General features: G+C 37.5%; 1 protein-coding gene across 2 annotated transcripts in view; it reads right to left on the reverse strand.

Moving 5' to 3' along the window:
- Positions 1-1034: 1034 nt before the first annotated feature.
- Positions 1035-17017, reverse strand: part of TES (testin LIM domain protein) — a 65993-nt gene continuing 50010 nt past the window's right edge. For both annotated transcript variants that reach the window (XM_011999839.1, XM_011999840.1), the window contains exons 3-7: positions 10107-10359; positions 8869-9204; positions 7701-7916; positions 7207-7365; positions 1035-2522 (exon numbers count right to left, since the gene is read on the reverse strand). In XM_011999839.1, the coding sequence (XP_011855229.1) occupies positions 2334-2522; positions 7207-7365; positions 7701-7916; positions 8869-9204; positions 10107-10359 (1153 nt within the window). In that variant the 3' untranslated portion in view covers positions 1035-2333. The remainder of the gene's footprint in view (positions 2523-7206; positions 7366-7700; positions 7917-8868; positions 9205-10106; positions 10360-17017) is intronic.

Below are 17017 nucleotides of genomic sequence, written 5' to 3' on the forward strand. Positions count from 1 at the left end.
CCCCTGGCTTAAAGAAAAAAGAAAGGAAGAAAGGGAGATATGCAACACATATGAAGGCCAGAACGTCTCAAGAGCAACCCACATTTCCTAAGGGAATTGGCCATGTTGGTAGCAGATGGGTTCTGTTTCAGTTTATTCTCACTTAGCCATGTCTGGGAAAAGTTAAGTTGTACAACTTTGTGGACAATATGCTGTGGAAAATATATTTGTTGCCATTTAAGATAAAGATATGAGCAATCGTAAAGTGATCTTTATGGACAGTAATGATACTTGTGATATTAGCTTATAAAATTGTATGCAGAATTAGGTTACTTTAGATAAGGTGACACATATCCAAGCTCCAAAAGTTACTTCTGCATGGTCGAAAAAGGCATAGTGCAGAAGGAATAAATTTGTATGCCTGGTATGCACATGTGCGTGTGTGTGTGGTGGAGGGGAGTGGAGAAGTGGAATGTAAAGAGAAGTACTATTGGCCAAACAGGAGCTGGAAAAAAAAAAAAGTCAAGTTATTCTGGGTATGTGTCAGAGAAAACTGCTACTCCGACTGTGACAGAAATAATTGTAGACTGAGGGAAAAAAGTATTATGGCCTGCTAACATTAGGAAGAATGAATCTACCACTATTCCCCATTTGCTTCCTGTCTCATGATAAGTTTTCAGGAAAAAATTCTTTTAAAATTTTTACATATAAAGAAACCAGAGTTGAAACCCAAATATAAAAGGCTTGTTAGATCCAACTGAATAGAAAATAAAGTTCTCCCAAATTTTAAAATTACACTTTCCCTTTCTTTGAAAAAGAAAAAAACTCCTGCATGACCAAAAACAACTTAAAAGTCCTGATTTTAAAGTTTCATAAACCTTATCTTTTTTCATAATGAAACATCTAGATTCTGTTCTGTCCTGTCAAGAGGCAGCCTTTATTTTCTTTTGGGTAATTTTTATCCTTGGAGACATCGCCCCCTGCTGTAACACATGCTTAGTTGCAGAAGCATTTTTCACTCAAAAAAGGATATGAATAAAAAGAGACAATGATTATTAAAGTGAAAGAAACTTTATTTTGAGTAATATACATATCATTCATTCCATTTAATTTTCATAGTGCATAGCTATGTGTAGAAGTACACAGGGAAAAATAAACATTAGAAATACCTAGCCATGAAAATACACAAGTGAAGACATTTGACATATCCATAGATAGGCTTGGAAGTATTATAAAACAGGATCCGTTAGAAAAGCATAAAAACCATGCAAAAAAAAATCTTATCTAAATCATGGCAGGCACGTGCAATCAATATGAATCATAGTTTCTGGGTACAAAAAGTATACATGTTCTTTGGATTAAAAGCAAATGGGTGGCTTGGCTTTTTATGTCCAAGCCAAAAATCATGTATATAAGTAAAAAGTGTGTAGGTCAAGCATGGTGGCTCCCACGCCTGTAATCCCAGCACTTTGGGAGGCCAAGACAGGCGGATCATCTGAGGTCAGGAGTTTGAGATCAACCTGGCTAACATGGTGAAAACCTGTCTCTACTAAAAATACAAAAATTAGCTGGGCATGGTGCCATGCACCTGTAATCCCAGTTATTTGGGAAGCTGAGGCAGAATTGCTCAAAATTAAAAAAAAAAATTGAAAAAGTGTGGATACTGTTATGCCACATGTGATAAAATATTCAAGGCCACAGATGGAAGTCACCCACTTACAAAGAGAATACTAAGAGGTAGGGTACATAAAAAAAAAAATAGAGAAATGCAATAAAGAAAATGCCACCTCTGCCTAAATCAGGAAAGAGTAAATGCATAGGCATTAAAACGGCAGCTTTGCATACTACACTTCATTTCTCTGTCAAAAAGAATTCACTGTGTATTATTACAAAGGTCAGTGAATAAGATGAGGCAATAAATGTAGCGCCTTGGTATTAGGGCAAATTTAGTTTCCTTTTCATTTTACACATGAGGGGAAAAAAAGGAGTGTAGAACTAGAAATGCGCATCTTTCCATTCAGTACATTAACTTTTAAGTGTTTGGCACAAATGGAATAGAGACATGAAGTTTAATGAGATCCAAGCTTCCAACTAAATGATTTCACATTGGAAAAGCTATGGAAAGATAAAATTATTTACTGTTTTATAAATCAAATGCTTAAATCAAGTTTAAAAGCTGAGACAGAAAAAAAAAAATTGATCAAGAAAAAATGGCCAAAAAAATTAAACAAAATCTCTTGGTTTCCTTTACAGTTTCTTTTTTTTGCCTTTTATTTTTTTTCAAATTGCATTTTACAGTAGAAATGCAGACCACTTTGGCTAGCTATGGCTCGATACTTCTGGGTGCCCTCCTCCTAAGACATCATCTTCTTACATTCCACTGAACAGAAAACCATCCCTTCTACTGGCATGAACTTCTGCCCAATGAGGCACTTGCTGCAGCAGGAGCACAGAAAGCACTCTGTGGATGCATGCCAGCTGAAGTTGTTATAGCTCACCCGCTGCACTTCTGGGTCGATGGCATTGTGGCATCCCTGACACACCTATCAAGAAATAACACAAGAGAAGAGGGTGAGAGATCAAGCTGTAATGGTAACATTTTCACCTTAGGACAAACTGAACACGTTTCTTTAGATGACAAATTACAACTCATGATGACAACCTCGGAAATACACGATGGAGGGTGGCCTTCTAGCTAACCTTTCTGGCCAACTGTTAAGAGAGGTTAATATACTGAACATCCTGAGAAACAATGGGTGAAGGCCAAACAGGTGATGTGGTGCACGTAAGATAACTTCATGGCGTTCAAGGCAGAAAGTGTTGATGGGAAGTTCCAAAGCAATGTGCTTAGTTCTGATGTATTTTATTAGATCGCACATTTGTAATTACACAGAAGTTTATGAGATGATTTTTCCTTGTTCATTAAAGCTTTGAAGTGGTAATTTTACCTGTCTTACCTATGACACATGAGATTATTAACACCACTAATTTCTAGACAGTAGTAAATTAAAATCATGTTCAAAGTAATTAAGGACTCAATTAAAAATACTGACAGTGTTTGAGAATAATGAATTTGCACTAAAAATATAACTTGTAGTTAATTGGCTTCTATTCTGTCATAAGATCAGTCATAATTTATGTGTAATCTAATATTGTAGAACATGAATACTTGCAATCCCTGTACCATTCACTATGTGTTATGGATGAATATATATATGACATACAAACATGTATATATACACACACACAAACATACATACATTTACACAAAATTTTCTTATTCAAACATGTAAATGACCTATGTTACAGCAGAAAACAGCAAACCAGTTCAGACCTCTATAGTCCATGCCCTTCTGGTTTATACATGTTCTGAATGAATATGACTGTCTTAAAGTTTTTGTTTTAAATATTTCATAACAAGTGAAGAAGCCAACAAGACTGTCTGGTATCATAGTGACTAATCTTAAGCACCCTTGGCCTCGTAATGTGATTGTCAGGAATTACTGAGGGATAAGGGGCAGGAACAGGTGGGTGGAGGTCATTCAGCTTGAGCCTCCTTACTCAAAGACTTCAAAATGTGGCTGCTACTCACTGGACAATTGGTTTAGGCAGTGAAGTGAGGCCTGTTATATATGTCCATTTCAGACCTGCATATTTTTTAGTTATATTGCTTCTGATTACAGAGATTATAGCTCTGTAATCTATAAGTTAGGTCAACCCAGTCTTCCCTGAGATACAAGGAAAATACTTTGTGTGATCAATATACTATTCCTGAATACAACAAAAATAAATGTTTCAATTGCAAGCACATTTCTAATGTGTAGCTGCACCATGCAAGCAACTGCTTTTTGTATGTATTTTTATAGCTTTATTATTCATTTAGAACGTTGTCTTATTGTTTTCCACATTTAATATTAATCTTTCCATTTTAAAATTTATGATCAACACATAATTGTACATATTTATGGGTGTACTATGTGATGTTTCAATACATGTATACACATAGTGTAGTGATCAAATCAGGGTAATTAGGATATCCCTCTCCTTAAACATTATATGATTTCCTTGTGATAAGAACATTCAGTCTTTCAGTATTTCTTGTTTGTATAAGCATTTTGAATGTGTTCTTATAAAATACACTGTGTATTTTATTCCCTTGCTTTTAGACCATGATCTATCTACTTTTTCTCAGACCTATAATAGTATTTGTGGATCTTTTTATAATTACCCAAAACACACATTTTCAGTTGCAATTTACAAAAAAGAGATAACTAATGTTCAATTAGTTATCTCTATTGATTACTATAAATTCAAAATCTGACATGTAATCACAGGTCGAATCTATTGATCCCTAATTCTTTGAAAATCTAAAATTGGCCCAGGCTGCGCCGAGGGCCTGGGGACAGCAGAACCCTTCAGGAAGATGATGTGCTTCACCACTTTCCACCTGCCATTTGATTTTCCCATGTTCCTAAACCTTTAATATTTCAAAGAATTCTTATTTCCTTCAATCCCTCTTTTTATTTGTACACAGGATGTAAAACAGCTAATGACATCTGTTGGAATGAGCTTTCTGCAGGAGTGTCCTGTGAATCTGGTGGATGTGAATTCTGGGGGTAACTATGGCGTTCCAGTGACTACACAGAGACAAAGTAGCTGCATTTCCCATTTTTTTTCCTTCCAGGTAATTTTTTTTTTTTTCTCAGAAATGTTGTTTGGAGTTGAGCACTTGATTTCAAGTCTAAAAATAATTTGTATTTTCTCTCTCTTTTTTAAAATTAAAAGATCTAAGCAGATCAATGTCCTGAACTAGATAAACTTCTCCAAATTTTATATAATGTAGCATGCTGTGTGGCATGCTCTCTTTGCTGTTAGCTGGAACTTGTTCTGGCGATGGATATGTATGCTCATTTTAATATTAGGCAAAGGCCAATGGTATATCCCACTGAGAAAGTAAACATGAAAGAAATGATGCTATATATCTATTGTTTTGTTTTGTTTTGTTTTTGAAACGGAGTCTCACACTGTCACCTGGGCTGGGGTGCAATGGCAGGATCTCAGCTCATTATAACCTTCACCTCCCGGGTTCAAGCAGTTCTCCTGCCTCTGCCTCCCAAGTAGCTGGAATTACAGGCACTCGCCACCATGCCCAGCTAATTTTTTTGTATTTTTAGTAGAGACAGGGTTTCACCATGTTGGCCAGGCTGGTCTCGAGCTCTTGACCTCATGATTCGCCTGCCTTGGCCTCTCAAAGTGCTGGGATTACAGGTGTGAGCCACCACGCCTGGCCAAAATGATGCTATATTATAAAACTAAATAATTTTAAAATTATTCTATTTTAAAAAATCGTATCTGTGGTTATTCTCTGCCATTGATTAGCAACAATGTAATACAGAGAAGCTTGTAACAGCAGTTTTATCTGTTTCAATATATTTTTATTGAGCATCTATGTTGTCCTAGTGTTGGGAACAGAACAGAAAAGGCAGATAAAAAAATCCCTGCCCTGATGGAGTTACATTCTAGTCCTTGAGACTAAAGGTCAGACAGCAGCAAAAAAAGGTATACATGATAATACCTTTAGTCTGTAGAAAAACTGTTGCAACAATATTCATTGAAGCAGTTTTTAGCTAAATAATGTATCAGGTTACACGGTGATTTAACATCTTGTTCCCCAGGTAAAGGAAGGCCCACGGTAGCCCCAAAGCTAGAAATATTAAGAACACAAGTCAGTCACTCAAACATTTTCTAAGTGCCGACACTGAAGATACAGAAATAGTAAGGCAAGCTCTACCCTCCAGCTGCTTACAGTCTAGTGAAGGAGACAGATGAGTGACATTCACACACACACACGCCCCCCACACACACACCATTGGGAACACAGAGAGCCTGGAGACAATGATGGAGTTTGGACACAGGGAATCAGGAAAGGTGTTCTGAAAAAAAGTTAAAGCTAAACTGAATCTAAAGGAATAAATGTGTAGGTACAGTCAGGTAAAACAGGGAAAAGTAGGGTGTGTTAGAAAAACTATAAAGAGTAAGCAAAAGACAAAGAATAGTGTGTAAACTAGAAAATGCTGGTGAGCATGTGGAAATGTATGATTTGGGTTGGATAACTAGTACAAGGGACAGGAGAGGCAAGAAGGGGCCAGATCTATTAAAAGTTTAATAATTTGCATTTTAGGAAGATCATTTTCCATCATTATGACGGGTAGCTTTTGAGCAAGATGAATGAAAGTGGAGGAACGAAATTTGAGGCCACTGCAATAGTCAAAATGACAAAAAAAAAAAGGTCTGAAGTAGAGCGGTTGTAATTATGAGAATGTGAAATATATTGGTGAGACACAGTTGACAGAAAATGAATAACTGTATCGGGGGAATAAACGCTGAAAATTGGCAGTGACATCAAATCTTGTTACGTTATCTTCAAAGTACCACACTCTTATAACTAGATAAACTATATGTAATTTCATTCCTTAGCCAGGAGTCTCTTTTACTTTATTTATAGCTCAGGGGACCATTAACACGTATTTGTTTTGCTGCATATAAAGAAGTAAATGTCTTTTTGGATACTCCTGGCTTACACACTTTACCATCTATGGTCAACCTTTTACCCTTTATCTACATTACCATCACTTGGCCATTATACAATAGCAGCTCTGTGTAAGCAGAATAAATGCAAGAAAAAAATATACTTTCACATTGGAATGTTTGCCCACATAAAAATCTAAATATGCAGGCCAAATTTTGTTATGCCAAATCAATTCAATAAGGGTTTAAGAAATAGGTATCTTACAATCTCCAGGTAGCAAAAACAAAATTCCAGTGGGTGGTCCAGTAACACGAACAGAAAGCATCATATTCAAATAGAGCTAAAGAATATCAATAGCCCCTAGACACCGTTATTGAAATGGAATCTGATTGCTAACCATGAGAATAAAACAATCTCATTCCCATTAAGAATTTTTTAAGTGAGGATTTTATTATTAAGCAGTACCCATAATTGATACTATAAACTTCACAAGTAGAAATCCTGAGGTGGCTCATAGTCAATGCCTGTACTGTTTTTGAACTGCCTTGATTGATTGTAACACCCTGTGGTAGGAATGATTTGCTTTCTACTTAGGAGGAGTGCTTTCTGTTTCCCATTTATAAGAGGCTTTAAGAAAAGTAAAAACTCGAGTCCTAAAGCAGGCTGAGGCAAAACCATCTCCTTAGAACACTTCTCACCACAGCGTGATTCTTCACATAGCAGGGCTTGCACACGGGCTTGTCATTGACCATCACGTATATTTCCCCAGCTAGAATGCTATCACAGTCAAAGCAGCAGAAGTGTTTCAGGTGCCAATTCTGGTTTTCTGCCTGGGTATACTCATTGCTGAATATCAGCTAGGAAGAAGATAAAAATAAAAATTTTTTTTTAATATAATAATATACATTTGTAACAACATACTTTCTCAGGGTCTAAAGTTTGAAAATGATAACCTAAAGCTTGAACTTATGCTATCATTTAATTTAGTCTAAATCAATCTTTTGTATTTCTAGTCTTTCATTTGTTAACCCAATCAACACAGAATGAATGATATCAAAAGTTAATTTTTTAAAACTTCTGTGGACGTAAACAGAGCAATTGCTGTTTGGTTAAGTCTTGTTGCCTTCTAGGTAACGGGACCGTATGAGGGTCTAAGAGGGCACCAGCATGCAGGTGGTCCCATAGAACGTACCTCGTCACAGCCAGCACATCGGGGTTTCTCGCTGTCACAGTAATGTCTGCCACAATATAGCTTCTCATTCTTCCAAAAATAAATCATGTCAACCAGGAGTTCATGGCAGGTGCTGCAGACAAAACAAGCTGGGTGCCACAGTTTATCATAGCCAGCCCTTTCGGCATAGATGGCAGGGTCGCCTTCTTTCATACTCAGTTTGCAGCAATAGCAGGACTGAAAGGGAAGCCATCCAGAACAACGTAGTCATTAGAAGACTGCCATTTCTTATCATTGGCTTCAGTAGAAATTCAGAGAAACAACTTTGAAGAGAGATAATTTCTACTGAAATTACAAATTTGTCGACGTAGATAATAACATATTAATACTTCTGTAGATAATAACATATTAATACTTCTGTGAAATGGAATCTCAGCTTTCTCCAGGCTACTCAAATCTACTTCATTCACACTGTAACAGGGCATTATTTCCTGAATTAAGGTCACTTATGGAAAAAGGAAAATAGTAATTTTCAGCTCAATTTTAAGCAGATTCTCTAAAACGATCACCTCAGGGCTTATTAGTGCTCTTTTTTCAGGACTAAGCCTTATTGGTTGGTGTGCTAACTGGAGCTATGAGGAATATATTACAGCAGGTTTAGTTCTTATGTCTGTTCATCTGTGTCCTAATTGCCTCCTACCTTCAAGTCATTAGCAAAATACTTCAATTTCTCCCTTTAGAAGAGACTTTAAAAAGAGCTTCACTATATATCCACAAAAATTAAATTTAAGTTTGAATTTTAGGCATGTTCTCACAAGCAAAACTGAATTAACCTAAGCATATATTCTTATTTATGGGCAGAGATAAGCAATTAATACCAAGAGCATGTTTAGAAACAGACTATAGAATAATACACTGTCCTTGATTAGCATGCCAATACCAACTACTGTCTGTATATAAAACTCACAATTATCCTTGATAATAAATGCATAGAAAATTTGGCTTTAGATAGAAGTTTCAAACATGATGACCCTCTGTGGGAAGTCTAAAGTGAATCTTAATTCTGTTTATTCCCCATACCTATTCCCTTTTGGAAACTCAGAGGAATAGTCCCCAAAAAAGTTCAAAGAAAGGGAAAAAACTTTGTAAAGTATACAAATCGGGCCAGCAGTGTGACCACTCTACTTACATACTGAGTTCTTTTGTGCTCAGCAGACTTGTCCTCCATGGCCCCCACTGCTGCTGGGGTGCTTCTGTCCCCTCCAGGAATGTTCATTTGTTTCAGGCCTTGGGCATCCATCTCACAGGGAAGTTTGACATCTCCTACTCCCAGAGCTTCGCTCTTATATTTCTTTACAAACTGCTCCATCTCCTTCACCTCTCTGGGAGACAACTCATGGCACTTTGAAGGGTCTTGGTCATGTGCAGGGAGCTGCTTTGCCAGCTGCTTCTTCCGGTACTGTGCCCCCTCTGAGCCTGCTACTGGCTGCTTTTCCTTGGGTAGCATCTGCATGTACTGCCTGGCCTGAACCACAAGGAAGGAGGTCAGTGTTAACTGGGATTGGCCATTAGGCAGTGTGATGTTTTAGAACACACATCAGAAGCAAGTTACTTAAGAAAGAAGTGGGTTCTATCCAACAGTAGCAACTCACCCTCACAGTATATTAAGAAGTTAAAACTCAAAAACGGTACACGAAATAGATTTAGTTGGGTAAAAAGTAACACTTTTTCTCCATGAAATTACATATTTTTTCAGTTTGGAAGATCTGGCTTACTACTGTTTACTTAAGCTAAATAAACAAATGTACAGTTGAAAGAACACACAAACTTTTAGGCGACATGTTTGGAATGGTCTACAGGACCAGGAACATTTTTATCACATAAAAAATGACATCGCAAAATTCACTTTAATGATTTAACTAACCTTAAAAGACTTTCAAATGTTTCATTTAGTTGTTATAATAGTGGAAGGCACTTGATATAAAACTGCGATCTTTTTGGTCTTATATAATATTAATGAAGAAAATAAAATGAAGAAAAAACACAGAAAGATAATGTTGAGTATTTTTTTTTTTAGTTCTAAACTATGACAAAAATTCTCTTCTTTATCATCTTAAGAGAAATCCTCTCAAGAGTAAGCTAGAAGAGTTATTAGATTGATATAAAACATTATTTCCATCTAATTATTAAGAATGTTAGACCATTCCCTCAAAAAGGTAAACATATCTGGGGAGTTGGAAAAATTGTATGAAGTATTTAGTCTTACATTCAAAAGACTAGAAAAGGAATCAGAAGTCAAAGTAATGAGAACCCCGGAAGAACAATAGATCTGGGATGTGTGAAGTTGATTAGGTCACCAAAGAAACTGCCCCCAATAAATGCTCCAGGAACTTCAATAAAGGAACTCTCTGTCCCCATATTATTTACCAATGCCTGATTCTGGACAGGAGGTGCCCACTCATAGGTAACCGTATTGATGGAGACATTCTTCTTGGCAGCAACTGGATTGGTCAATATCATAACATTGCGTTTATACATGGGAATTCCATCTGACTTTAGTTTTGCAATCAGGGTGGTATACTTGGTGTCTTCAAAAAGTTTTCCCACTTTTCGATCCTCTTCATTGCTCAAGAGGACATCATGTTCTTCTTGGCCACACTTGCAGTTACGACATATTTTTCTATAATTTTGAAAATAAGTAGAAAATGATTAATCGTACTTAATCGATATTTATGTTGACACAATTACAGTTCATAAAATACTTTTAGGCATATTCTATATCATAGTATGCAAAGGCAAGTTCTTTTTTACAAGGGAGAATAAGTATTCATAAAGTTGCAAGAAGGAAACAAAACACAACTTTGCTTGATAAGGCTTTTAAGAGCTAGGTTGTAAAAATTGACAAGAGGGACCCAATTAAACTGAAGAGCTTCTACAAAGCAAAAGAAACTGGCAATAGGACAGACAGACAACCTACAGAATGGAAGAAAATATTTGCAAACCCTACATCGAATAAAGGTCTAATATTCAGAATCTATAAGGAACAATTCAACAAGCAAAAGGCAACCCCATTAAAAAATGGGAAAAGGACATGAACAGACACTTCTCAAAAGAAGATATACATATGACCAACAAATATATGAAAACATACTCAATATCACTAATCATTAAGGAATGCAAATCAAAACCATGATGAGATGCCATCTCCCATCAATCAGAATAGCTATTACTAAAAAGTCAAAAAATAACAGATGTTGTGGAAAAAAGGGAATGCTTATACACTGTTGGTGAGAATGTAAATTAGTTCAGCCACTGTGGAAACCAGTTTGGAGATTTCTCAAAGAACTTAGAACTGCCATTCAACCCAGCAATCAAAATGCATTGTTCTTTCAAAAAGACAATGCACTCGTATGTTTATCACAGTAGTATTCACAATAGGAAAGACATAGTGGAATCAACCTAGATGCCCATCAATGGTAGACTGGATAAAGAAAATGTGGAACATATTCACCATGGAATACTATGCAGCCATAAAAAAGAATGAAATCATGTCCTTTGAAGCAAAATGAATGCAGCTGGAAGCCATTATCTTAAGTGAATTAATACAGGAACAGAAAACCAAATACTACATATTCTCACTATAAGTGGGAGCTAAATATTGAGTACACATGGACACAAAGATGGGACTAATAGACACTGGAGACTATTAAGAGTGAGGAGGGTGAGAGGGAGCAATGTTTGAAAAGCTAACTCTCAGGTACTATGGTCACTACCTGGGTGATGGGATCACTTGTACCCCAAACCTTAGTAACATGCAATTTACCCATGTAAAATACCTGTACTGCACATGTGCATTCTGAATCTAAAATGGAAGTTGAAAAAAAGAGGAAAGCAGCAGAATTATCAGTCACTAATAATGTATTTTTGGAAATTACTGAATTAAGTTTTGTGATTTAGATGGTACCATAACGTTTCAACTGAATTTTCAAAGTAATTGTTTTAACAAATTCAGTATGTTTTGTCAACCAAACGTGCATCTGCATTTCTGATATGATCAGGAGAAGCAATTATTCATTTGATTTTTACCAAAACCAACCAAGATTTTTTAAATTAATTCACTGAAAGAAGTGGTGATGGCCCCAATAACAGACATCTTCAATTGTACCATTAAAAAGAAATAAAAGACTGATTAAAAAGTACACACTTAAAGGTACATGTCTGAGTGTAACCCCATCTGATACTCCTTATGCTGTCACCAAATAGTAAATAAATAATAAAGAAAAAGAAATTAATTAAATAAAACCACAAAAATTATATGCATTTCCTTATTTTATTTAAGCCACAGGCTTTGTATTTTATTGCATGTTAACATTTTATAGCCATTATCCAAGGTTTCGTGTTTTTTTTTTTTTTTTTTAGTGAGAGATAGGGAAACTTTTCCCATCAAAGACTACAACCTTTCTCATTTTTTTCTCAATTTCTTTTGCCCTCCATGTCCTTCCCTTTTGTTTTCCTTTCTTTTTCCTTCCCTTATTTTATTTCTTCAAATGCTTATTGCCACCTACCATGTGCTCTCTGCCATCACAGTGTTTTTTATAGTTCAAGGACAATGTTCTCTTTTTCACTCTGGTTTGGCACACAGACATTCATTCATTCATGCAACATACATGAGTGCCCATGTGCCAAGCAATGTACTTCACACTAGGACATAGTGCTACAAAAAAAAAAAAAAAAAGGTCCTAGTCTCTGACTTGTAGAACTTACTGTCTGGTGGGAGACAGACATTAAATAATCACGCACACACACACAATTTCATTTGTGATAGGAAAGTCAAGTACAGGGTCCCTTGAGAGGGTGTAATTTTGACTTCAAACTAGTGAAGAAGGGACTCCATAAGAAGATGACATTTAGGTTGAGATCTGGACGATGTATGAATCATAGGTGTAAACTGTGCATGTGGGTGCGTATCTGAGAAGGAGAAAAGGAAGGAAAAGAAAAGTCTCTAGTGTCTGGGTATAAAGAGGAATACCTGCAGTGATCCTGAATTAGGAAAGAAATTGTCCCCTTAGGTGTCATAACCAGGGGAGGTTGGTATGACTGTAGGAAGATGAGTCAGTGGGAGGGTGGCAAGGCTGGAGGGATAGGCATGGAGTCATGCAGGGGCTCATAGAACACATTAAGGAATTTGGGCTTCATCATAAGAGCAATCAGGAGGCAGCAAAGGCTTTTTGGTAATGGAATAAAATGATCGGATCTGTAATTTTAAACATCACAATATCTGCCATGTGGTAAATGGATTAGGAGTGAAACATAACTGGAAATAGGGAGACAAGTTAACATGTTAATTATGCATCCAGTTTGCAATGGCATGGTTCTAAGTAACAGGATACTGCCACTACTTCACAAATGGAATTTATATCTTGAAGGGTTATTGTTGTGGTCCAGATAAAATATTCTATGGCTTAGAGTATTCAACAGTAGAGATGAAAAGAAAGGAGGAAATTTGAGGTCTCCTCGAACAAAAACCTGACTAAACGTTGTGATTTGGATATAGTGATGGTAAAGGGAAGGCTCAGTGATATGGTTTGGCTGTGACCCCACCCAAATCTCATCTTGAATCGTAGTTCCCATAATTCCCATGTGTCACGGGAGGGATGTGGTAGGAGGTAATTGAATCATGAGGGCTGTTACCCTCATGCTATTCTCATGATAGTGAGTGAGTTCTCACGAGATCTGATGGTTCTATAAGGGACTTTTCCCCCTTTTGCTCGGCACTTCTCCTTCCTGCCACAATGTGAAGAATGTGTTTGCTTCCCGTTCAGTCATGTTTGTAAGTTTCCTGAGGCCTCCCAGCCATGCTGAACTGTGAGTCAATTAAATCTCTTTCCTTTATAAATTACCCAGTCTCAGGTATGTCTTTATTAGCAGCATGAGAATGGCCTAATATAGCAAATTGGTACTGCAAAGAGTAGGGTGCTGCTATAAGGATACCTGAAAATGTGGAAGCGATTTTGGAACTGGGTAACAGGCAGAGGTTAGAAAAGTCTGGAGGGCTAATAAGACAGGTTAATGTGAGAAAGTTTGGAAATTCCTAGAAACTTGGAGGGTTCAGAAGACAGGAAGATGTGGGAAAGTCTGGAACTTCCTAGAGACTTGTTGAATGACTTTTACCAAAATACTGATGAAGACAATGAAGTCCAGGCTGAGGTGGTCTCAGATGGAGATGAGGAACTTGCTGGGAACCGGTATAAAGGCCACTCTGGCTATTCAAAGAGACTGGTGGTATTTTGCCCCTGCCCTAGAATCTGTAGGCAGGGGCAAAACTTTGAACTTGAGAGAGGTGATTTAGGGTATCTGGTAGGAGAAATTTTTAAGCAGCAAAGCATTCAAGAGGTGATGGAGGATAAAAGTTTGAAAAATTTGCAGCCTGACAATGCAATACAAAAGAAAAAGCCATTTTCTGGGGAGGAATTCAAACTCGTTGCAGAAATTTCCATAAGTAACAAGGTGCCCAGATGTTAATCACCAAGACAATGGAGAAAATGTCTCCAGGGCCTGTCAAAGAGCTTCACAGCAGCTCCTCCCATCACAGGCCTGGAGGCCTAGGAGGGAAAAATGCTTTTGTGGACCAGGCCCAGGGCCCCCTTGCTCTGTGCAGCCTTGGGACATGCTGCCCTGTATCCCAGCTTCTTCAGCTCCAGTGGTGGCTAAAAGGGGCCAAGGTATAGCTTGGGCCATTGCTTCAGACGGTGCAAGCCCCAAGCCTTGGCAGCTTCCATAAGGTATTGGTCCTGCAGGTATGCAGAAGACATGTTTGAGAACCTCTGCCTAGATTTTGGAGGATGTATGAAAATGCCTGGATGTCCAGGCAGAAGTTTGTTGCAGGGGCAGAGTCCTCATGGAGAACCTCTGCTAGGGTAGTGTGGAAGGGAAATGTGGGGTCAGAGCGCCCACACAGCATCCTCACAAGGGCACTGCATCGTGGAGCTATAAGAAGAGAGCCACCATCCTCTAGACCCCAGAATGGTAGATCCAAGGACAGCCATAGGCACTCAACACCAGCCTGTGAAAGCAGCTGGGAGTGGGACTGTACCCTGCAAAGCCACAAGGATGGAGCTGCCCAAGGTCATGGGGAGCCCACCTTTGTTGCATTAGCACGCCCTGGATATGAGACATGAAGTCAAACGAGATCATTTTGGAACTTTAAGGTTTAATGACTGCCCTATTGGATTTCCGACTCATGGGGCCTATAGCCCCTTTGTTTTGGCCAGTTTCTCCCATTTGGAATGGCATATTTACCCAATGCCTGTACCCTCATTGTATCTAGGAAGTAACTAACTTGCTTTTGATTTTACTGGCTCACAGGCAGAAGGGACTTGCCTTGTCTCAGATAAGACTTTGGACTTGGACTTCTGAGTTAATGTTGGAATGAGTTAAGACTTTGGGAGACTGTTGGAAGGGCATGATTGTGTTTTGAAATGTGAGGACATGAGAGTTGGGAGGGGCCAGGGGCAGAATGATATGGTTTGGCTGTGTCCCCACCCAAATCTCATCTTGAATTGTATTTCCCATAATCCCACGTGTTGTGGGAGGGACATGATGGGAGGTAACTGAATCATGGGAGCTGTTACCCTCATACTCTTCTTGTGATGGTGAGTGAGTTCTCATGAGATCTGATGGTTTTATAAGGGGCTTTTCTCCATTTTCCTAGGCACTTCGTGCTGCCACCATGTGAAGAAGGATGTGTTTGCTTCCCCTTTTGCCACGATTGTAAGATTCCTGAGGCCTTCTCAGCCATGCTGAACTGTGAGTCAATTAAACCTCTTTCCTTTGTAAGTTACCCAGTCCTGGGTATGTCTTTATTAGCGGCGTGAGAGCAGACTAATACACTCAGTCCCTCGAAAAATAAAACCAAGTTTCTGAGATGAGTAAATTAGTAGAAGGAATATAATATATTAAGACAGTTTATTCAAAAGATGAACAGTTTTGCAGTATGGAGTGGGGAAGGCCAATGGAAGCCTCCAAAATGAAACCACTGATAAATCTGATATGCCTGTGAGATAAGGTAAAGGTATCACAGAGTGTAGGATATATAACTCTCAGGTTAAACACTGTAGCCTGGTAGGAAATATAAATTTGGTGGTCAGAGAACAATATAATGACTATGAGTTAAAGAGATCATCTGTGCCTCTTGGCGAAAGTGTAGAGGGAAAAAGTAAGGACTCAAGAAAGAGTCTGGCAGAGGAAAAGAAGCTGGAAAAGGTGACAGAGAAAAACAGAGTAGTAGGGAGTGGTGTTAAACATTTAAGCTGGAACTAATATACAAGGCAACAACAGCATAAAATTAAGATTGGCGATCTGAGTGTTTTAAAACACATTCTAAAGATACTTACATTGTTCAGTCTATATAAACATGGATTAACTTTAGTTAGTTAGGTTAAGTATGCATGTTGAAATAACTAGATAACTAAATAAAAAATTTACACTTTAAAACACTCAAATTAGAAAAAAGGAAAGAATAAAGTACTAAATGTTCAATTCAGGAAGTTAGGAAAAAGGCATAATAAGTCTGAAGTAAAAGGAAGGAAAATAAAGAGAATAGAAGAAACTAGTAAAGGGAAATAGAAACAATTTTAGAAAGAGTTTCTGCAGGGTGGGGCACGGGGGGAACAAACCCAGACACTCAGCATAGATCATACTTACTGCATTAGTTTTAAGATGTGAAGCAAGAAAGCAACCTTGCTATCACCAATTCTAATCATATTGTTCTGAAGGTACTAATCAGAACAGTGTAAAAAAAAGTGACAAGAATTCATCAAAAAGAAAAAAACTAAACTGTTGCTATTCATAGATGCTATGAATGATCACAGAGAAATGCAATGTATTAATTAGCATTAAGAAGAGTTTAATAAGTTTTCTAAATTTAAAATTAATATAAGTCATGGAATTTCTCTACATCAGAAACAGAAAAAACAACAACTAAAAACCCAAATGAATCTCATTGCCAAATAATACATTATTAATTATAGATTTTAGGTTGTTACATTCTGAATGTTCTTAAAATACTTTTCAGTATGCAAACTGAAAATATTAGATTTGACTTGTATATTCCGAGAGATACAGAGAGAGAGAGAGAGAGAGGCTGGTGGTGAAGAGGCAAATTGCTTTCCTTGTGCACACTAGTCAGAAATCTTTATTTGGTAAGAATTTGTTGAAGAACTTGCATATTCTAGTTCAGCTATAAAAGAATCTTTCTAACATCTGGTTATCTCATACTCCCATCTAGTGGAAAGCAGCAAGTTATCCTACTACAGTATGTTCTTTACTTTTATTCTTTG

This window comes from Mandrillus leucophaeus, unplaced genomic scaffold (genome assembly GCF_000951045.1).
Source record: "Mandrillus leucophaeus isolate KB7577 unplaced genomic scaffold, Mleu.le_1.0 Scaffold603, whole genome shotgun sequence".
Classification (NCBI taxonomy): Eukaryota; Metazoa; Chordata; class Mammalia; order Primates; family Cercopithecidae; genus Mandrillus; species Mandrillus leucophaeus.